The sequence below is a fragment of the Pimephales promelas genome, chromosome 7, assembly GCF_988280905.1.
Source record: "Pimephales promelas chromosome 7, fPimPro1.hap1.1, whole genome shotgun sequence".
Taxonomy (NCBI): domain Eukaryota; kingdom Metazoa; phylum Chordata; class Actinopteri; order Cypriniformes; family Leuciscidae; genus Pimephales; species Pimephales promelas.
Genome location: NC_142775.1, coordinates 39,518,139 through 39,542,023, shown reverse-complemented (window position 1 = coordinate 39,542,023; position 23,885 = coordinate 39,518,139). Strand labels below are relative to the sequence as shown.

General features: G+C 34.0%; 1 protein-coding gene across 7 annotated transcripts in view; it reads left to right on the top strand.

Moving 5' to 3' along the window:
* Nucleotides 1-1,087: 1,087 nt before the first annotated feature.
* trpm2 (transient receptor potential cation channel, subfamily M, member 2) overlaps nucleotides 1,088-23,885 on the top strand; it is a 61,161-nt gene continuing 38,363 nt past the window's right edge. For 2 of the 7 annotated variants that reach the window (XM_039683589.2, XM_039683588.2), the window contains exons 1-13: nucleotides 1,088-1,192; nucleotides 2,698-2,767; nucleotides 3,014-3,111; nucleotides 4,499-4,572; nucleotides 10,308-10,377; nucleotides 10,635-10,738; nucleotides 14,364-14,437; nucleotides 15,333-15,501; nucleotides 17,288-17,468; nucleotides 18,331-18,497; nucleotides 20,986-21,160; nucleotides 22,659-22,720; nucleotides 22,809-23,009. In XM_039683589.2, the coding sequence (XP_039539523.2) occupies nucleotides 10,637-10,738; nucleotides 14,364-14,437; nucleotides 15,333-15,501; nucleotides 17,288-17,468; nucleotides 18,331-18,497; nucleotides 20,986-21,160; nucleotides 22,659-22,720; nucleotides 22,809-23,009 (1,131 nt within the window). In that variant the 5' untranslated portion in view covers nucleotides 1,088-1,192; nucleotides 2,698-2,767; nucleotides 3,014-3,111; ... (1 more) ...; nucleotides 10,308-10,377; nucleotides 10,635-10,636. Of the gene's footprint in view, nucleotides 1,193-2,697; nucleotides 2,768-3,013; nucleotides 3,112-4,498; nucleotides 4,573-10,307; nucleotides 10,378-10,634; nucleotides 10,739-14,363; nucleotides 14,438-15,332; nucleotides 15,502-15,773; nucleotides 16,064-16,175; nucleotides 16,610-17,287; nucleotides 17,469-18,330; nucleotides 18,498-20,985; nucleotides 21,161-22,658; nucleotides 22,721-22,808; nucleotides 23,010-23,885 lie in introns of those variants that run through there. The other 5 variants (XM_089133469.1, XM_039683590.2, XM_089133470.1 and 2 more) reach the window with 4 other exon arrangements.

The following is a 23,885-nucleotide window of genomic DNA, read 5'->3' as shown; positions in this document are numbered from 1 at the left end:
CGTTGGGTTAAATTTTTACATTACATTTTTAACCCAACATTTCGGGTTTGTCCATATTTGACCCAAAATTGGGTTAAAACAACCCAGCATTTTTTAGAGTGTAACATTCAAAACTCATAGGATTTGACTGCATTTGAAGAAAAATAAACACAACCATTTTCTGTAGCCTTGTGCGTACTTACTCAATACTCAATAGAATCCGCCTTTTGCCGAACATATGAGATGTAAAATGTATAAACTAACATGAACGTCTCTAGCGTTACATTTTGCCAATGAACTAAAATCGACACCATGATATGGCGTTTTGCCTTTATAAAACAGCACAAGACTTTAAGAATAGGCATTCTGTTTGTGCTAGGCTGGCTGTTTTCTCCTAAATAAAAGCTCAAGGGTTTATTTCTTGCGAGTGTAGAAATAGGACAAAAGTATTTTAATTTTCCTATATTATAGTGTAATGTTGATTAAAATATACTTTTGAAATATTCGTTTATAGGCTATATGGATTTTACGTCATAGGAATAATTATATAAATCATTATTGTAGGCTAATTGTTTGGCATCCTAAAACACCATTGATAATGTAATGTAGACTGAGACTCTCATAACTAAAAAGATGTTTGGGCCCTCTTTATTGCTGCCCTAGTACAAATCAATGCTTTATCTTTGTTCATGAGTTGAAGCTCTTAATTTTGATCTCTCAAAGAGACTCATGAGACTGATGCATTTAACCTTAAAATGTAAAAAAAAAAAAAGGAGCAGTCGGTAAAACATAAGATATTTTTTTTTAAATCGATTGAACACGGAGCAGTTTTTCCTGTGCGTGAGACTGGAAAACCCGTAGTGGACGAAATCGGAGTGATAACAGAACGCTTAGAGTGCAGAGAGGAACGGGCTTTGGCTCCAGTCCTGGTTTTGCGTCCGCGCCGTTAGGAGCGAATCCATGGGGAGGAGTCGGATCCAGATCCAACTCCTCCCACCTTACAGACACCTACCCAACTCCGCCCCCTGATCCCTAAACCCAACCCTAATCCTACCCATCTCCACCCCTTGGATCGTGATCCGACTCCTCCCCGTAGATCTCGTGTACTGCAGCTCAACATGTGTCTATCTCGCACGCATGCACGCTCGCTCTAGATTAGAGGATATTTGAACTAATTTGCGGTAAAACTAGTCGATCACGAGTGGCTCAACTGGTGAGGTCCTCATTCATTTCATAGTCTGTCTGAGATATATTAGAAGATGTGTCTGTCATGGATTTGCACTGAACTGATTCTCAAAAATACGGAACAAAGTACGTTCCGTATCAGTTCAATACGGAACAATGTGTCAAATGTGTCAAACGATTCCGTATAGCGGTTGGCAACCCTAATCCTATGCCTGTGGACTTTTTTCCAGATGTGGCAGATTATTTGTTAAGGGGAATAGCTAGTCTGACAAAAAGGCGTTTGCACTTAGTAAACACAGCAAAATGTGGAGACAACTAACGTTATGCGTTATTTGACAGAGGCAAATAATTATTAACACAAAAAGAATGGTTGATAAATCAAACAATTTATCGTCGTCAGGAAATAATGTTTTATCTTATCATTAATTCATTGTGCGATAGCTTATAAATCGACTGAGGTAGCCTGTCGTGTAATGTTAAGCCACTAAACATGATTATAATACGTAAATTTGTGTGGCGCAAGGTTTATACAAACAACAAGTAAAGCCCTGGATAAACTTTTGACATCCTCTTATAGCAGGAAATCATGTTTTTTCATTGTACGGAGGATATATATAGATTCTTAAATTATGGACAATGAAAAACATAATTTGAAAGATATTTCTAATCGATATATTTCAACAATCTTGTAAACAACATTTTGAGTAAAAAAAACGTTATTTTAGCCATTAATTCTCAGGAATATGTTGTATTTCACATTGTTTTGAAATTCTATAGAGGGTTGAAACTGAAATGAAAATATTTAAAATGTTGTCCGTCTGTCACAGTCTGATCCTGCATTGCTAGTGGTGATCAGTTAAGTCTTTGTTTACCTGAGTATCCGTGATTTCACATAAGAATCCCCCAAAGGCTTTTTAGGGCAAATCATTCGCCCAAATTAGCACTAGTTAAAGCCCAAATTACACAAATAACTAACTTAATTGAGTTTGAATCATTTGCTTAGAGTTAAAAAAAATCCTATCTGCACCACAAATGAACAGACTACACTGAATCTCACACTCTATATTCTATATAGAACCTTAAAAGGTTCTATCAGCGCTACGTATTTGGAACCCCTAAAAGGTTCTATACACTCTTAAAAAAAGGGTTCCTCTGGGTTCTATATAGAACCCTGGGGTTCCATACTTGGCCAATATAACCTTTTACCAAAAAATGGTTCTATATAGAACCATTTTGGAGTGGGGATGGAACCATTTCTGATTCTAAATAGAACCATTTCTTCTAAGAGTGTAGACTAAAATAGTATTATTCCTCTAAAGCTGAATCAGCATTAGCAGTGTAGTTCTGCAGGAAGTGTGTCAGCGCATTAAAGCATTCACTTTTTTAATGATAGTGTAATCTGATCATCCATGTAAAGAATTACCCCTGGTGACCATTGCTGTGGTAACTTGTTTTGGTGACTAGTAAACTTAACCAAAGTGTTTAATGTCACGCTTTCAGCATGGATTATTCTTATTGTTCTTCTTTCCTCAGTTTGAAACTCAGTCAGAATATAAAATGATGATCATATGAAGGAGACCATTACTAATCACAGTCCTAAGAGGTAAAAGTATCCAAAACTCTGATATTTCAAACATCCAAACAGCTAAAGTCATTTTTAATAATATGATAAATTGTTTGAGTTTCTTATTTAGTATGTGTTATAAAGTTGCAAAAGTAAGCTTTTTTATTGCTATAAGGATGCTATCAGTTTCAGTTCACAGTTCCTGTGTGTGTTTGTAGAACAAGATGTTTTGCTTTCCGAGACTCTGTTTATCATTTTATTAAAAAGAAAATGTTTTGTGTGCAGAGATGATGCCGTTCACATCAGAGGAGAAAGTCCATCCGACGGATTCAAGCAAAATCCAATAAGGAAATCAGACGAGTTTATTCTCAAACATCCAGAAGGTGAGAGCTAATGTGTTTACATATTTTAAATGAAAAGATCATTTCAATAATAAAAAGACACAGAACGAGTGGTCCTGGAAACTACCACGTGCAGCCGAGTTGCACACAAACATTTACATAGTTTATATTAGTATAATTATAATGTGTGAAAATAAACACCAGTTGAATATAAAAGCTCTGTTGTTAATTGTAACCTTTAATATTATAGTACTGTACCAGCAGCATTTGATCGAGTAATACTAACACGCTCTCTTCTATTTTATTTATAAAAAATCAAATTTGATTAAACTGGTAAGGGTCATAGCACTTGTATATTGTTAGTTTCACTATTGTTCTCATTTGTAAGTCGCTTTGCATAAAAGCGTCTGCATTATTTTCTTGGAAAATCAAAGATATTCTATAAAATCTAGTTCTCTAATATCAGTCAAATATAATACAAACATTAACTTGGTGAACTGAGTATAATTAATAAACTGTATAAAGTTGCAACACGTGTGATAACCTGGCATTTATGTAAAATACTGTTAACATTAAATAAAAATTAAATATTAACTGATGGTTAACTATAAACTAAATAGACTTAATAAAAAAATATATAAAAACAAAACCTAATAGACATGACAAAAACAAAAATGGAAATGAAAACAGAAAGTAGCTATAAAAATCAAGTTCAAAATAAAAAACTATACTATATAATTGATACTAAAATAATATCTCAAACACTTCCTTGCATTGATTTATATCAGCGTTGACTTGTTTATCAACCAAGCAAAAATATTATGATTTTATCATGTTAGTGTGGAGGGCAAAAATGTATTTAAAGTTCCCCTGTAGTCAATAATTGTATCCCTTAAAACTGCCTCATTTAGTATACCCGGTTCTATGAATATGCAAATGAGCCCCGCCTCCACTCACTCAGAGATCCATTGGTTGACGATCACACGTTGATCTGATTAGTGACATCAGAAACACCAGCGATTTCACTCCGTGTTTTTGAGACTGTCTTTAATTCACTGCAGTTTTAAGGAGGAAATACTCGACTTATGAATTTACTCATGGTGTGTGTTAAAGTGTATTAAAACCCATAAACAACATTAAAAACTTTTTTTCAATGTATATTGTATCAGTTCATGCATTTCCAGTACTGTAATTTTGACTGCTGAAGTTGCAGTGTAATTTGATAATCCCCTGTCCGTGCTTCCGTCCCTGTGCAATTTTTCATTGTAGACCGTCCTGCCATACACACCCTCCCCCTCACATACATCAACCCGTCTCATTTACTCTCGCTGTTTCTGATGTGAGCATGGATGAGCTGGACCTCGCGCAAACACTCGCTGCGTACACTGGTCAAATCAGCCGAAATCTGTCTCTCTCTCCCTTCTTCCAGCGCTGCTCGCTCGCCTCCTGGATTAAAGACAACATCAAGAAGAAAGAGTGTTACTTCTATGAGGAGGGTGCCAGGTATGAGGAGTGTGTGTGTGTGTGATAAGCAGATCAGATGGAATTTCAGGTGTTTAACCCTTAGGGGTCTAAGATGTTTTCTGGGTGCTGGAGGAGTTCAGACATGCTCCGAAGTGTGTATTTTTTTTTCTGTTACTTGTGACATTTTCATAGCTAAACTATTATTACACTGTATTCAGCACAAACTCAAAGGGAAATTTTAAACTGAATATTATAACCATGGTTTATCAGTTGAACTCATTTATCTGCTAAATCTCTAAGACATTTTGTACTTTAGATTAGATAAATGTGTGTGTCAAACGCTTGATTGTGCGTATAAATAACAAATATGAGAAATCGTGAGCTTAGAATTATAAGGTTCTATCTCCACTTTTGGTCGAAAGTGAGTTTTTGACATAATCTGATCCATTAGGTGTTTATTAAAGGAGTAGTTCACTTTTGAAAAAACTTTTGCTGATAATTTACTCGCCCCCATGTCATCTAAGATGTCCATGTCTTTCTTTCTTCAGTCGAAAAGAAATTAAAGTTTTTGATGAAAACATTCCAGGATTTTTCTCCATATAATGGACTTCAATGGGGACCAAACGGTTCAAGGTCCAAATGAGAGTTTCAGTGCAGCTTCAAATGTCTTTAAGCGACACCAGACGACTTATCGTGCGAAACGATCGCTCATTTCAAAACTTATTCCAACAATGTAACTTTTCTAAGGACAAATGCTAGCCTTGCTCTATTCTGTGAGGCGCGTTTGTTACGTCACGTAATACGTAATTACGTTCAAAAGGTCACGGGCGACGTAGCCGGAAGTACAGAATCAAAATCATCCGACATCGTTGTTTTACCTTTTAATTCCTTTTTTTGTAAACGGCGTTTGAGTTAGTTTGCACGTTCAACCTAAGCGTTCAACTTTTGAACGTAATTACGTATTACGTGACGTTACAAACGCGCCTCACAGAATAGAGCAAGGCTAGCATTTGTCCTTTGAAAAGTAACATTTTTGGTATAAGTTTTTAAATGAGCGATCGTTTCGCATGATAAGACCCTTATTCATCGTCTGGTGTCGTTTAAAGACATTTGAAGCTGCACTGAAACTCTCATTTGGACCTTGAACTGTTTGGACCCCATTGAAGTCCATTATATGGAGAAAAATCCTGGAATGTTTTCATCAAAAACCTTAATTTCTTTTCGACTGAGGAAAGAAAGACATGGACATTTTGGATGACATGGGGGTGAGTAAATTACCTTTAATGCCTGTGTGGTGTTCTTCTTGTAAAAAGATTAATAAGCTATAATATAAGATTATACTACATAACAGTTTTGCCAGCTGGGATGTAAAAACTTTGATGCTAAACAGAGATAGAACCTTATAATTCTAAGCTCACAAGATGACATCAATGAAGTAATCTTTTAAACAAAGTCTCCTCTACCCAGTAACAAAAGAGGCAGTAAATGAAGAACCAATCATACAGAACTAATCAGATGTGTTCTTATTTCATATAGAGGTGAAGTCTTTCAACATAGAGTGTGTTAGATAGGATTTTCCATCCATTCCTTGCTCAGAGTTCACTGAAAATGTTCTGGGATCACTTCTAAGCTAAAACTCCTGGGGCCTCATTTATAACCCTTGCGTTTGATGTTTCTGTGAACATTTTACTCTGTGAGATGTGATTAAATGTTACGTCTTTTAGCGGCGCTTTCTACGGAGGCGTATTGCATTCACTTGAAGAAAAAAAAATCTACTCTGTTTTTCTGAATTAACGAGTTAATTTTTCATGAGAAAATTTTTTTTGCTCTGTTTTTCTGAATTAACGAGTTAATTTTTCATGAGAAATTTTTTTTGCTCTGTTTTTCTGAATTAATGAGTTAATTTTTCATGAGAAAAAAAAATTTGCTCTGTTTTTCTGAATTAATGAGTTAATTTTTCATGAGAAAAAAAGTTTTTGCTCTGTTTTTCTGAATTAATGAGTGAATTTTTCATGAGAAAAAAAAGTTTTTGCTCTGTTTTTCTGAATTAATTAGTTAGTTTTTCTTGAGAAAAAAAGTTTTTGCTCTGTTTTTCTGAATTAATGAGTGAATTTTTCATGAGAAAAAAAGTTTTTGCTCTGTTTTTCTGAATTAATGAGTTAATTTTTCATGAGAAAAAAAGTTTTTGCTCTGTTTTTCTGAATTAATGAGTGAATTTTTCATGAGAAAAAAAAGTTTTTGCTCTGTTTTTCTGAATTAATGAGTTAATTTTTCATGAGAAAAAAAGTTTTTGCTATGTTTTTCTGAATTAATGAGTTAACTTTTTATGAGAATTTTTTTTGCTCTGTTTTTCTGAATTAACGAGTTCATTTTTCATTAGAAAAAAGTTTTTGCTCTGTTTTTCTGAATTAATGAGTTAATTTTTCATGAGAAAAAAAATTTTGCTCTGTTTTTCTGAATTAATGAGTGAATTTTTCATGAGAAAAAAAGTTTTTGCTCTGTTTTTCTGAATTAATTAGTTAATTTTTCATGAGAAAAAAGTTTTTGCTCTGTTTTTCTGAATTAATGAGTTAATTTTTCATGAGAAAAAAAGTTTTTGCTCTGTTTTTCTGAATTAATTAGTTAGTTTTTCTTGAGAAAAAAAGTTTTTGCTCTGTTTTTCTGAATTAATTAGTGAATTTTTCATGAGAAAAAAAGTTTTTGCTGTGTTTTTCTGAATTAATGAGTAAATTTTTCATGAGAAAAAAAGTTTTTGCTCTGTTTTTCTGAATTAATGAGTAAATTTTTCATGAGAAAAAAAGTTTTTGCTCTGTTTTTCTGAATTAATGAGTAAATTTTTCATGAGAAAAAAAGTTTTTGCTCTGTTTTTCTGAATTAATTAGTTAATTTTTCATGAGAAAAAAAGTTTTTGCTCTGTTTTTCTGAATTAATGAGTAAATTTTTCATGAGAAAAAAAAGTTTTTGCTCTGTTTTTCTGAATTAATTAGTTAGTTTTTCTTGAGAAAAAAAGTTTTTGCTCTGTTTTTCTGAATTAATGAGTTAATTTTTCATGAGAAAAAAGTTTTTGCTCTGTTTTTCTGAATTAATGAGTGAATTTTTCATGAGAAAAAAAAGTTTTTGCTCTGTTTTTCTGAATTAATGAGTTAATTTTTCATGAGAAAAAAAAGTTTTTGCTCTGTTTTTCTGAATTAATGAGTTAATTTTTTATGAGAATTTTTTTTGCTCTGTTTTTCTGAATTAACGAGTTCATTTTTCATTAGAAAAAAATTTTTGCTCTGTTTTTCTGAATTAATGAGTTAATTTTTCATGAGAAAAAAAGTTTTTGCTCTGTTTTTCTTAATTAATGAGTTAACTTTTTATGAGAAAAAAGTTTTTGCTCTGTTTTTCTGAATTAATGAGTGAATTTTTCATGAGAAAAAAAAGTTTTTGCTCTGTTTTTCTGAATTAATGAGTTAATTTTTCATGAGAAAAAAAGTTTTTGCTATGTTTTTCTGAATTAATGAGTTAACTTTTTATGAGAATTTTTTTTGCTCTGTTTTTCTGAATTAACGAGTTCATTTTTCATTAGAAAAAAGTTTTTGCTCTGTTTTTCTGAATTAATGAGTTAATTTTTCATGAGAAAAAAAATTTTGCTCTGTTTTTCTGAATTAATGAGTGAATTTTTCATGAGAAAAAAAGTTTTTGCTCTGTTTTTCTGAATTAATTAGTTAATTTTTCATGAGAAAAAAGTTTTTGCTCTGTTTTTCTGAATTAATGAGTTAATTTTTCATGAGAAAAAAAGTTTTTGCTCTGTTTTTCTGAATTAATTAGTTAGTTTTTCTTGAGAAAAAAGTTTTTGCTCTGTTTTTCTGAATTAATTAGTGAATTTTTCATGAGAAAAAAAGTTTTTGCTGTGTTTTTCTGAATTAATGAGTAAATTTTTCATGAGAAAAAAAGTTTTTGCTCTGTTTTTCTGAATTAATGAGTAAATTTTTCATGAGAAAAAAAGTTTTTGCTCTGTTTTTCTGAATTAATGAGTAAATTTTTCATGAGAAAAAAAGTTTTTGCTCTGTTTTTCTGAATTAATTAGTTAATTTTTCATGAGAAAAAAAGTTTTTGCTCTGTTTTTCTGAATTAATGAGTAAATTTTTCATGAAAAAAAAAAGTTTTTGCTCTGTTTTTCTGAATTAATTAGTTAGTTTTTCTTGAGAAAAAAAGTTTTTGCTCTGTTTTTCTGAATTAATGAGTTAATTTTTCATGAGAAAAAAGTTTTTGCTCTGTTTTTCTGAATTAATGAGTGAATTTTTCATGAGAAAAAAAAGTTTTTGCTCTGTTTTTCTGAATTAATGAGTGAATTTTTCATGAGAAAAAAACGTTTTTGCTCTGTTTTTCTGAATTAATGAGTTAATTTTTCATGAGAAAAAAAGTTTTTGCTCTGTTTTTCTGAATTAATGAGTTAATTTTTCATGAGAAAAAAAGTTTTTGCTCTGTTTTTCTGAATTAATGAGTTAATTTTTCATGAGAAAAAAAGTTTTTGCTCTGTTTTTCTGAATTAATGAGTTAATTTTTTATGAGAATTTTTTTGCTCTGTTTTTCTGAATTAACGAGTTCATTTTTCATTAGAAAAAAATTTTTGCTCTGTTTTTCTGAATTAATGAGTTAATTTTTCATGAGAAAAAAAGTTTTTGCTCTGTTTTTCTGAATTAATGAGTTAATTTTTCATGAGAAAAAAAATTTTTGCTCTGTTTTTCTGAATTAATGAGTTAATTTTTCATGAGAAAAAAAATTTTTGCTCTGTTTTTCTGAATTAATGAGTTAATTTTTCATGAGAAAAAAAGTTTTTGCTCTGTTTTTCTGAATTAATGAGTTAATTTTTCATGAGAAAAAAATTTTTGCTCTGTTTTTCTGAATTAATGAGTTAATTTTTCATGAGAAAAAAAAAGTTTTTGCTCTGTTTTTCTGAATTAATGAGTTAATTGTTTATGAGAATTTTTTTTGCTCTGTTTTTCTGAATTAACGAGTTAATTTTTCATGAGAAAAAAAGTTTTTGCTCTGTTTTTCTGAATTAATGAGTTAATTTTTCATTAGAAAAAAAAGTTTTTGCTCTGTTTTTCTGAATTAAAGAGGTTAATTTTTCTTGAGAAAAAAAGTTTTTGCTCTGTTTTTCTGAATTAATGAGTTAATTTTTCATGAGAAAATTTTTAATGAAAAATTCCATTAAAAATTAACTCATTAATTCAGAAAAACAGAGCAAAAAAAAAAAAATTCCATTAAAAATTAACTCATTAATTCAGAAAAACAGAGCAAAAAATTTTTTCTCATGAAAAATTAACTCGTTAATTCAGAAAAACAGAGTAGATTTTTTTTCTTCAAGTGAATGCAATACGCCTCCGTAGCTTTCAGTCCGATCACATCCGTAACATTGTTCTGTGGAGACTACTGTTACTCATAATACGTATTGCCGGTACATGTATTTCGTTACTCCCCAACACTGATATGAGGATAACCTCATCTGCAAGATGTTTTAATAACACGGGTTTGCCGGTTATTGAGTGTTCAACTATAACCGTCGGTCTCAAGATTATATAATAACCGTCATACCCCTTGCAGCAACACAAGAAAACATGACCAAATTACTTCCTTTAGTAGCATCGTTAATGGTTTATTGATTTCAAAGTACTTTCACTCTCACCATTGCTGTGGTAACTTGTTTTGGTGACTAGTAAACTTAACCAAAGTGTTTAATGTCACGCTTTCAGCATGGATTATTCTTCTTTTTCTTCTCCTTTCTTCAGTTTGAAACTCAGTCAGAATATAAAATGATGATCATATGAAGGAGACCATTACTAATCACAGTCCTAAGAGGTAAAAGAATCTAAAACTCTGATATTTTAAACATCCGAACAGCTAAAGTCACTTTTAATAATCTGTTATATTGTTTGTTTTATCTTTAAAAGAGTTTCTTAATTTAGTATGTGTTTTAAAGTATAACAAAAATAAGCTTTTTATTTTTCAAGGGTGTTATCAGTTTCACAGTTCCTGTGTGTGTTTGTAGAACAAGATGTTTTGCTTTCCAAGACTCTGTTTATCATTTTATTAAAAATCAAATGTTTTGTGTGCAGAGATGATGCCGTTCACATCAGAGGAGAAAGTCCATCCGACGGATTCAAGCAAAATCCAATTAGGAAATCTGTTACAGACGAGTTTATTCTCAAACACAGAGAAGGTGAGAGCTATTTTGTTTACATATTTTAAATGAAAAGATCATTTCAATAATAAAATGACACGAGCAAGCGGTCCTAAACTACCATGTGCAACCGAGTTGCATACAAACATTTCAGATTTTATTTTAGTGTAATTATAATGTGTGAAAATAAACACCAGTTGAATATAATAATTACCTTTAATATTATAGTAATGTACCAAATAAGAGGACGCATCTTTTTCGGCAGGGCTTGATCGAGTAATACCAATGCGTTTTTTTCTATTTAATAATTTAAAAAATGACGTACTGCATTAGATTAAACTGGGAAGGGTCATAGCACTTGTATATTGTTAGTTTAAAGGGTTCGTTCACCCAAAAATGAAAATTCTGTCAGTATTTACTCACCATCATGTTGTTCAACCCCGTAAGACCTTCGTTCATCTTCGGAACACAAATTAAGATATTTAAGATATTAAGATCGCTCCTGCATACTAGTCCATAGGCTTTTTGAGGTACTGGCTCTTGCTGGCATCGAAAAGTCATTAAAGACATCGTTAAAATAGTCCAAGTGACTACAGGGGCTCAATCTTAAGTTTATCAAACGACGAGAACACTTTTTGTGCGCAAAAAAACAACAAAAATAACGACTTTATTTCAACTATTCACTTCCTTCTCCATGGGCCTGTAGTCAGTTAACGTAGTGTGATTGCGTAAAGCTACGTCACACGTAGGCTCACTATTGGCCGACGCTGGTCATGTGTGTGATGCGTGTGACGTACAATAACAGAAGCTTACGCTATTAAACTAGTAACCTGACTCGAGGAAGAGGGAGAAATAAACGAATAGTTGAAATAAAGTCGTTATTTTTGTTGTTTTTTTGCGCACAAAAAGTGTTCTCGTCGTTTGATAAACTTAAGATTGAGCCACTGTAGTCACTTGGACTATTTTAACGATGTCTTTAATGGCTTTTCGAGGACAGCAAGAGTCATTCCCTCAAGAAGCCTATGGACTAGTATACAGGAGCGATCTTAATATCTTAAATATCTTAATTTGTGTTGCGAAGATGAACGAAGGTCTTACGGGGTTGGAACAACATAATGGTGAGTAAATACTGACAGAATTTTCATTTTTGGGTGAACTAACCCTTTAACTGCTTCTATTGTTCTCATTTGTAAGTCGCTTTAAAAGCATATGCTAAATTAATATGTGTAAATGTAAATGTAGTTTGCTGCATTAATTTCCTCAAGAAAATCAGATATTCTGTAGTTCTGGTGCATCTCTAATATAACCTGTCAGTGAAATTTAAACTATAGCCTAATGCAAATATTAACTTGGTCTACAGAAAGTATAATTAATCAACTGTATAAAGTTGCAACATATAAAACACGTGTGATAACCTGACATAAATGTAAAATACTGTTAATAACAAAACTAAACTAAAACCATAAAACTTTTTTTTTTTTTTACTTTTTTTTTTTTGATTGGAACAAAGAACACAAAAGTTATCATGGATGTTACAATATCAGACAGTATCACAAAATAATTCCAACATCTTGATATATAATATCACACTCAATGGTTTACATACATAATCCATTTTTCCCAAAACGTGTTACATTTGTCAAATTTGAGCCTTAATATAAATGTAAGCCTCTCCATACTGTATATTTCGTTTACAATCCCTAGCCATTGATCCTTAGTTGGAGGGTCCACCTGCGACCATTTACGGGTTATTGCTTTCCTACAGCTTGCTAGCAATATTTTTAATAGATATTTATCCTTGTCTAAAACATTTCCTGGCATTTTACCTAAATAAATCCCTCAGGTGCTCTTCGTTTCGGAGTCACACTTGTTATCTTCCTGGTCAAAAGTGACCGGACACCTAAAAATTTAATTTCCTCCATCCCAGTAAAACCAATGCAATTCATTTTTGTTCTATAATATTTATTCTTTGAAATTCAGTATTTTGAGACAATTTGATTGAATTTATTAATATTTATGGTCTATTTTTGCCATGGAAAAATATATATTTTTTTCTATATACATTTTTTTTTTCCAAAAAAATATTAATGCAGTATTTTAGTTTAATATAGAGTCTAGGCCTTCAAAAAAAAATTTTTTTGAAGAAGAAAATTAGCACCATCTGGTTACAGTATAGAGAAAAAGTGTAGAATCATGGTGTTACCACTAGATGGCATGTACAGCTCTCTATGGAGAGGCATGTGAATTCCCCAGATGTTTATGAACACATTTTTTGTTGTTGGTGGATTTGAATATATAGTTGAAACAATATCAAAAACGATTTTTTAAATAAATTTTTTTTTAAAAATAAATAAATAAATACATAAATAAAAAATTGTGAATTTTTGTGTTTTTGTCAATTTCCCATTCATTTCCTATGGGGGTCATTTTTGACCAAAGACCACAAGTGTGACTATTTTTTTAAGACCACTTAGCATGCTCAGATGTGTTCACATACATAATGCCATAAAAGTCACCAAGTTTCGTAACATTCCGATGAAGCTGTGATTTTTAAAAATTCAAAACAGAAAATTTTTCGGTCAGAAATGACCGAAGAGCACCTGAGGGATATAGTAGTGAACGAAAAATCCATCACTGCTCCTTTTCCATTTCGTGAAATAAACTAAACATTAACTGAAATAACATAGAAGGTTAACTATAAACTAAATAGACTTAATAAAAAATATTTAAAATAGGGCTGTGAAATGATTAATCGCGATTAATCGCATCCAAAATAAAAATTTGTGTTTACATAATTTATGTGTGTAGTGTGTATAATTATTTTGTATATATAAATACACACATATGCATGTGTATATTTAAGAAAAATGTGTTATAATATACATTTAGTATAAGTATATACATGCAAATATTTCTTAAATATATACATGCATGTGTGAGTATTTATGTATACAAAATAATTATACACACTACACACACATATATTATGTAAACACAAACTTTTATTTTGGATGCGATTTATTTAAATTTAAAAACAAAACCTAATACACATGACAAAAACAAAATCACTAAAATAAAAAAATAGAATAAAAAAAACTATACTATATAATTGATACTAAAATAATATCTCAAACACTTCCTTGCATTGATTTATATCAGCGTTGACTTGTTTATCAACCAAGCAAAAATATTATGATTTTATCATGTTAGTGTGGAGGGCAAAAATGTATTTAAAGTTCCCCTGTAGTCAATAATTGTATCCCTTAAAACTCATCTTTGATTGCCTCATTTAGTATACCCGGTTCTATGAATATGCAAATGAGCCCCGCCTCCACTCACTCACTCACTCACTCACTCGTTGATCTGATTGGTTACAAAGTCGTTTGTGACGTGAGAAACACCAGCGATTTTAAAGCATGTTTTTGAGTCTTTCAGCCCCTGTCCGTAGTTCAGTAGCGCTCCCGTCCTTGTGTTGACATCGATCTGACTGCAGTGCAGTTTTTCATTATAGACCGTCCTGCCCATACACACCCTCCCCCTCCCATACATCGACCCGTCTCATTCACTCTCTGATGTGAGCATGGATGAGCTGGACCTCGCGCAAACACTCGCTGCGTACACTGGTCAAATCAGCCGAAATCTGTCTCTCTCTCCCTTCTTCCAGCGCTGCTCGCTCGCCTGCTGGATTAAAGACAACATCAAGAAGAAAGAGTGTTACTTCTATGTGGAGGATGCCAGGTATGAGGAGTGTGTGTGTTCTGGTGTTTAATGATCTTGACTTGTAAATCTGAATCATTAATCCTATAAAACTTACGATATCATATTTGATACGCAATCTTTTAAGGAATCGACATTACTAAACAACCTCTGATTCGTGTGATTGATTTAGGTTCATGTGATCATCCATATCATGTTCAACTGTGATTGTTCATCTCTCGATCGTACATTACGTTACAACAGGGTTAGGGTTAGTAGTTAAACATCATCTTAAGATATTATTGGAGATAACGTAATATCTGATCACTGTTACGCTGATATTTCTTCTGTTATTTATAAGAGCGCCATAATGGCATCAAGGTTGGCTGTATCATAATTTCCTTCAATTAAATGAGAGTAAATCAGGTTTTGATTTTTTTTGGAGAGTTGTATAGTTGTTATATAGAGTTGTAATGACGATGTTAGGCTATATAGTTAAATAACCGCCACACCCCTAGCAGCCGCACAAGAAAACACGACCAAATTACTTCCTTCGGTAGCATCTTTAATGCTTTATTGATTTCAAAGTACTTTCACTCTCAATCTTGAGCACTTAGGTCTTCTGATAAACATCTTTTAATTGTTCATTATTGTAACTATAAATCAATATGACCATGCTTTTACTGTAATAATAATGATGCATTAAATAATCATGACTTGTGCACTATATATATTGGTGAACTAGCCTATTTTTTTAAAAGTCGTTGTGTGTGTATGTAGTATAATTCACGATGTGTTGTTCATATGCAACGTGACGAGCCTAAAACTGAAGATCACGTGCACTCCTGATCGCTTCGGCAACATTCGGACAATATGTGTGGTGTGTGTGTTGTCGGGCTGTAGCTCATGTGTGGATAACATGGATTACTGTTGACAGGGAGGGGATTTGTAATTGTGGTTACCAAAAGGACCAGCACTGCGATGAGGCCATCAAACCGGAGGACTATGTTGGGGAGCAATGGCACAGACAGAGGCACATCAGGGAGGTGCCCACCGATGCTTTCGGAGATATCAGCTTTGGTGGACTTGGACAGAAAACCGGGAAGGTAAAATGACGACTTGATTCAAACGGACCTCCTTTCAATTATATACTCTTAAAAATAAAGTGTTTTTTTTTCCAGCAAGATCCATTACAGAAGTCAGTTGTCAAAAGAACCATTTTTTGTGTTTGAATAACATTTTAATTATCTAAACAACCTTTTAACACTACAAAGAACCTTTTATCCACTGGAAAGGTTCCATTGATATTGTAGGACAACAACTCCCACAATGCACCACATTGCACAGCTCCGCAAGCCACACCCACAGGCCTATTTCACAAAAATGGCCGCCGAGACCGGAACATAGACAGTAAAAGAAATGGACAGAGCCATCTCATTGGAACTCCATTGAGACAATTGAAGCCCATCTGTGGCGATTTTTTAGCACTTCCGTCCCTGACGCGCAGACTCAAACAGAGCTTGACTACGTAATGTGACGAGAGCAACCCGTCTGTCTTCTAGTGGCTGTGGCATTGGAAATCTGAATCATTCCCTTCTGAAACGTGCAGAGGCGGAGAGTGTGAATAGGAGCTGTCCATGAGCTAGGAGAAGGAGACCATTTTGCTAGGTATTCTGATTAATTATTTTGTCATTTTGCCTCCATGTTTCCCCGATTGCGCGTGAGCTTCTCCTCCTGTCCTCCTGAGAGTCGCGTGGGTATGACGCAATTGTTAGCCTACTTTCACTAAAACTGCTTCTACGGGGCCATAACATAAGCTACAAGGTAATGGAGCTATTTATACATTGTCGTGTTTCTTTAGAAATAAATAAAGGACAAATGGGGTCTTCAAACGCCTCAGGTGTAAAGTTATTCGCTGTCAAAGTGACGCCAAAATGAATGGGAGTCAATGGGAATGCTAACGCAAGTGAAGTTCTGCTACAAGATGTCAGCTCCCGCGAGGCTTCAACTTCCGGTCGATGGATTACCCCCTTGGACCGGAAGTAGGGTTAACTTTTTTCCGGTGACAGCGCTAGCAGTTGCAGTCGGAGGACAAATGCCGAGATTAAAACCTTTTAATCTTTCAAACCAAAGAAGAAACAACCATACATGCATCACTTAACAGCTCGTGTTTTCATGGAACAACTGTGGTGAAGTCCGCTCAGATTATAAACCGTACTTACAAATTCTTAAACTGTTCCCTCACAATTGTGCTCACGGATTAATAAACAATACCCACGAGTTCCTATCCGCCTCTCAGATTTGTAAACCTTGCCTTCGCTTTCGTAATCCGTTCCCACGAGTTTGTAAACCGTTAACGTTATGTTATCCTCACGGATTTGTGGCATCTCCCCCAGTCTGTGCCAATCAGGGGTGCGTTTCTCGAAAGCATCGTTATACTATGGTCGCAAGTTCAGCATAGTTCAACGAGTCGGTTTTTTCCCAAAACAATCGTTCCAATGAACGAAAATATGTTGCGAGCTTTTTTTTTTATTACTGTAGTACGTTACGCTCACACCGCCGCCGACTTGAGCGTCAAAGAAGCTCTGTGAAGGACGCTTGTCAAAAAGTACGGGGAAGCTTGTTGACGCTTTGAACGCTCTGACGTTTGAGGGGAGAATAGAAGTGTCACAACATGAAATGTAATAAACAGAAAAAAACAGGCAACATTCCTAAATATTTCAAATAAAAGTTGCGCTCATGACGTCATGGAAACCCCGCAGCGGCAATGATTAGCGCTAGCTTCTCTTCCATTTTCCCGGAGCTAATGTTTTGGTCGGAACGAGAGGAAACTCGTAGTAAACTTTGAAGGGATTAGGAACTCATCGGAGGGATTCTGTTGTGTGTGTTTAGTATGTCCGGGTGTCGTCAAGCACGACCTGTGAGAGTCTGTACCAGCTGATGACAGAACAGTGGAAACTGCGTCCGCCGAACCTGCTGGTTTCAGTGACCGGCGGAGCCAAAAACTTCAACATGAAGAATCACCTGAAGGACAAGTTTCGTCGGGGTCTCATTAAAGTCGCCCAGACCACAGGTAATACAGTGATAATACACTAAAAAATATCAAATGCTTGATTGAACTAAACTATATTATCACACAGCACTCTATATAAAGTTGGATAAATACATATTTAAAAATTTGATTTCAAGTTAATATTTTAATCATTTAACAACACATTTGCATGTTGAAATATCCTTTGCAAATTTCATTGATTTTTTACAAATTATATACAATACATTGCCTTCTATAGAGTACATTGAACTAATTTTTCACAATTTATGGACTTAAATGATGTGGTAAATCACCAGAACCCATTTACCGGTATTTTTGAGAAGGTCCTGTTCACATACAGGTGAAACTCGAAAAATTTGAATAATGTGCAAAAGTTAATTTATTCATTTTAAAAGGTCAAACTAATATATAGACTCATTACATGCAAAGTGAGCTATTTCAAGCCTTTATTTATTATAATTTTGATGATTATGGCTTACAGCTTATGAAAACCCCAAATTCAAAATTAGAATATTGTGAAAAGGCTTTAATAGCTGTAATAGCTCAAAATTATAACAAATAAAGGTTTGAAATATCTCACTTTGCATGCAGTGAGTCTATATAATATATTAGTTTCACCTTTTATGTTGAATTACTGAAATAAATGAACTTTTGCACCATATTGTAATTTTTCGAGTTTCACCTGTGATCTCTTAATGGTAATTTACCAGTAAAGGGCTGTAAGTGTGAAAGGGGCTTATGATGCCTTAAATGAGTCGGATGTGAGTGTATAGCTCTCAATGATACAGACTGAGGATTAGACCCGTCACAAACAGGTCTAGCACAAGCAGCAGAATCCAGTTTTGGATGTTTTGAGACGACTACACTTCTGTGTGTGTGGCAGGTGCGTGGATCCTGACGGGAGGAACAAACGCAGGTGTGATGAAGCACGTGGGCATGGCCGTGAGAGATTACACACTCAGTAGTGGTTTGATGGAGGGACAGATGATTGTCATCGGTGTGGCACCCTGGGGAGTCATTCACAACAGAGACACACTGATCCATCCCGAGGTCAGATGTTGCCCACACCTGTATGTATACATACAGCATTGGTGCGTTCGAGTCATGTTGATAAGATCATATTTACGAACTTGAACACCAGGACGGTCATAAATACGAGTGGAAGCCCTGTTCGTGTCAGTGAGAAATGTGCTGGAATATTTGCCAGTGATATTGTCAAAGCTTATTCTTGCATTATTCAAAATAGCATTGCAATGATAAAGTGTACAGCAGCTTCATTGTGTGTTTGTTTAATTAAGAGATGGTACAGATCGCTCTGATGAAAGTGAATTTAACTCGCCTGATGTCGTAAACACGAACTTCACAGGAAGACTTGAACGCACCATATTATGAACAACCCAAGATCAGTGTAAAGTTAAGAAGTGATTTGGTTCAGGAAATTGTGTGTCTATTAAAGGCGGGCATACACTGTGCGATTTTCGTCCGATTTTGAGCCGAATTCTGACTCGTGCGACTCATTTTCGTGTCGGACCGATTTTCAGCTTTGTCGTGCGTCGTTTGTCGTGCAGTGTACAGAGAGAAACGAGAGGCGATTAACCTCTCACGATCGACAATCGGATGGTCGGATGAATTTCTGGCATGTCAGAAATTTTGGTCGCTCCTCGTGACTATATCGCACAGTTGAAGCAAAGCTACGAACCGATTGCCCTATAAACTCAGTGTTTTTTCCCTCACTGCACCTGCGCGAAAACAGAAGTTTAACCATTTCATCTGCAGCAAAAATAAAATTAAAATAAAAACAAGCTACAAATTACTGTTGCTTACCTCCAGTTGTTGTTGGTGTTGCAAAATGGATATTACCCACCGTCTTCAAGCCACCTGATATGTAACACCTCTTTTATTATTTTGTCAAACAATGTTTTTGAAATAAACCTGTTTTTAATTTTCATTGATGATTAATAATGGCAATGTTCGGACATATTATAGACTGTTAATAGTTATTTTATATATATTTCATTGTAATCGACCTAAATGTTTTAGACAATTTTGAATGAGGAGTAAGATTAATATTTTATTATCCTCACAGCACGTTGGTTATGCTGTGAAAATATTGCGTGGCAAATTAATTATAATAGTGGATCAATTTAATAGTAAAATTAGCCTATAGGCCTCCCCTAATAATGATAATATAATAATAATCATAATTAAATGCATAAATTGAAAATACTAAATCATCTTGATACTGATAGCAGATGCTTGTTTTGACAATATCTCTGGATATACACGTAAATAGGCGCAATCCAGGGGGTTATCGCAGATATTACACGTATAGTGTGAGCAGTGAAGTGAGAGCACATAATCCTGAACTTTGGCTTTGCATCGCATGCGATTTACTCGTTCAGTGTGAGTAGGTACCTTGCTGAAATCGCACAGACATCGCACAGTGTATGCCCGCCTTAAAGCAGTGTTTCCCAACCCTGTTCCTGGCGGCACACCAACACTGCGTGTTTTCTTTGTCTCCCCAATCAAACACACCTGACTCAACCCATCAGCTCATAATCAGGTGGGTTAATGAGCTGATGAGTTGAATCGGGTGTGTTTGATTGGGGAGACAAAGAAAACACGCAGTGTTGGTGTGCCGCCAGGAACAGGGTTGGGAAACACTGCATTAAAGGAGTAGTTCACTTTTCAAAAAACTTTTGCTGATAATTTACTCACCCCCATGTCATCCAAGATATCCATGTCTTTCTTTCTTCAGTCGAAAAGAAATGAAGGTTTTTGATGAAAACATTCCAGGACTTTCTCCATATAATGGACTTCAATGGGAACCAAACGGTTCAAGGTCCAAAAGAAACTTTCAGTGCAAACTGTTCAAACGATTCCAGACGATGAATAAGGGTCTTATCAAGCGAAACGATCACTCATTTAATAAATAAATAACAAAGTTTAAGTTTTAAAAACTCAAATGGTCGCCTTGCTGTGTTCTGTAACGACCTCCTGCTCGAACTCATTTTCCGAATCAATTCGTTCGTTTCTTTCGCCGAATGAACCAAATGACTCGGAAAAAGATTTGTTCATTTTGATGGACGAGTTCGAGCAGGAGTGCGTTACAGAACACAGCAAGGCGAGCGTTTGAGCTTATAAAACTTAAACTTTGATATTTATTTATAAAATGAGCGATCGTTTCGCTTGATAAGACCCTTAATCATCGTCTGGAATCGTTTAAAGCCCTTTGAACAAGTTTGCAGTTTGTACTTGGGACTTGAACCGTTTGGACCCCATTGAAGTCCATTATATGGAGAAAAATCCTGGAATGTTTTCATCAAAAACCTTCATTTCTTTTCGACTGAAGAAAGAAAGACATGGACATCTTGGATGACATGGGGGTGAGTAAATTATCAGCAAAAGTTTTTTCAAAAGTGAACTACTCCTTTAAACCAGATCTAGCTTTTATGTTGATAACTGGCTGTCAACTGGACACTATTAACGATGTTATAACATCAAAGTTTGATGAGGTCTTGTCATCGTTGTCTTTTAGGGCTGTTTCCCTGCACACTACTCTCTGGATGAGCAGGGCCAGGGCTCGTGTCTCGACATCAATCACACTCACTTCATTCTGGTGGATGATGGCACTCATGGAAAGTATGGAACTGAGATTGAGCTGCGGACCAATCTGGAGGGACACATCTCTCAACAATCTCTGGGAAACAGAGGTGCAGCTTCATTAGATTACACATCATTTCATCATTTGGTTTTTGCAATCACAGTAGTAATTACATGGCACATAATGGAATATACTGTAGATCAAATATAGATTTGCTGTGTAATGATAAATTATTGTACAATAACCATCAGTCTAAGTTTAGAGTCGTTATGATTTGTTTAATGTTTTTGAAAATTCTGTATCAAATTTATAGGCAAGACAATTTGTTCAGTTATGGTTTGTAGGGAATTACAAACCTGTGCACATATGCACATAACTGTAGGATCAATTTTTAATGCGCATGTGAACGCCATCAGCGTTTATCACAGGTTCAGTTTAAAGTCTGTTTAGTATTGACAAATGATCATTTCAACAGAAGTGAATCATTTCATTTCATTTATTTCATTTATTTATTTATTTCAACAGGGACAATGTGCAAAAAAAACATTAATTAAAGATGCTTTGCACCAGATTTAGCTTAAGCTAGTTTCCATCTGCAGTCCCCGAGCAGGTGAATCACAATACAAAATATACAATATAAAATGTTATAATTAGTCACCCAAATACAACTATCAATTAATTCATTCATCCATTCTTTATTTCAACCATCAATAAAACCTCACTAAAAAGTCATATTTACATACATAATTATCTATTCTAAAGTGTTGTTCAATAGCACTTTCCTTATATTACTAGAAAACTAACTTTAGCTGGAAAATAACATTATTATAAAACCAAACCAATCTCTGTTACCTCAAATTATGTTTATCTCTGTAAAGCTGCTTTGAGACAATCTACATTGCTAAAAGAGCTATATAAATGAGGATGACTTGACTTGAAAGAAGTCTGTTATCATGCCTGAATTTATTTTTATTTAAAAATAAAAAATAAATAAAAAATCTGAAATATTATTAAAATTCAAATTTATTCAAAAGATTATTTTGTATTCTATTTCTGTTTTTTTAAATTGCATAGTTGTGCTTGAAGTTGAAGTTTTATTTGTGGTAATAATGCAATGAAACATGTCAAATTATGCCAATATATTTTTGGTCATGATGTCATATAAATGCAAAAAACAAGAATATCAATATGTACTAGTCAATTTATGCTTTTTGCATAGTGATGTAAAACCTGTAGTTGTAGTTTGCCTTTTTTGCTAGAAAATTTTGTCAGATAAATATCTTAACAAAGTTTAGTGGGTTTTTTTTCTTCCCTCATTTAAAAATATTTAAACAATATAAAATATTTCTCTTATATTTTGAACAAATATCCCCCCGGACATCACTTTTAGCCACTAATGTATCTTGTTTTAAGAGTATTTACATTTTTGTAATGGAAAACAACAAGTACAAAAAATACAAGTATGAAAATAATTTTGCCAGTGTAACAGAGATGATCTTAAAATGATGAATAAATTATGATTTCTTTGCTCTTTAACACTGCTCACTGATCACTTTTGATTATTTGTGAAGTGTTTCGCCTGTTTATAAGCATTGTGTTTTCATCAGAGAGTGGCGCGAAGATACCGGTGGTCTGTGTGGTCTTGAATGGTGGTCCAGGAACTCTAAATGTGAGATTTTAAAGTCATCAGTTTGGTAGATCATCATACAGTAGCTGTATGTTCTTTCATTAATTCAAATACACATATTTATTCTCAGACAATCTACAATTCAATGATGAACAACACGCCGTGTGTCGTGCTCGAGGGATCTGGACGCCTGGCTGATATAATTGCTCAGGTGGCGACCCTGGCGGTGTCAAAGGTCACTGTGGTCCTAATCAGCAAGCTCTTGAAGCGGTTTTTTGGAAAAGAGTACAAAAGCTTTAAAGATCTGGAGGTCATTGAGTGGACCAAAAAGGTAATGGACTAAAACATACATGCATATTATGAAAGTTTCGCACAAATGCAAAATTACATATGAATCCAGAAATGGTTCTTATTTAGAACTTGTAACATTTTAATGATTTTGAAAGAAGTCTCTTTTGTTCACCTAAGCTGCATTTATTAGATTAAAAATACAGTAAAAACTCTTAATATTGTACAATATTTTTTACAATTTAAAATAACTGTTTTCTATGTGATATGATTTAGGATGTTATTAATGCCTGTGATCAAAGCTGAATTTTCATGTTTTGTGGAAACTCGTACTTTTTTTGTTCAGTATTATTTGATTATGACGAATATAAAGCAACAAAAAACAGCATTTACTTGAAGCATAATCTTTTGTCTTTACTGTCACTTTTGATCAATTTAAAGTATCCTTGCTGAGAAAAAATAATCATTTCTAAATTTCTTAAAAAAAGATTTTGTGACCACTACACTACACCAACATTCATTCACTAACACATTGCAACCGCTTCATTAACACGTAACACACACTCATTGTGTCCACTTCACTAACACGTAACACACATTCATTGCATTCGTTTCACTAACACGTAACACACACTCATTGTAACTGCTTCACTAACATGCAACACACTAGTTGCAACCACTTCACAAACTTGTAACGCACTCATTGTAACCGCTTCACGAACACGTAACACAACTCATCGCGACCCGTTCAACAGATGCATCATTTTATAGTAAGTTAGAGCCGGTGACAAACAATAACAATACAATAAAGTAATCAACTGATGTCAACTGTGTCAATCAAGATGTGACTGCGAAACAGACTGTCTTAAATTAAATTGTTTTTATAATGTCCTAATATTAAAGATAGAAATCCTAGGCC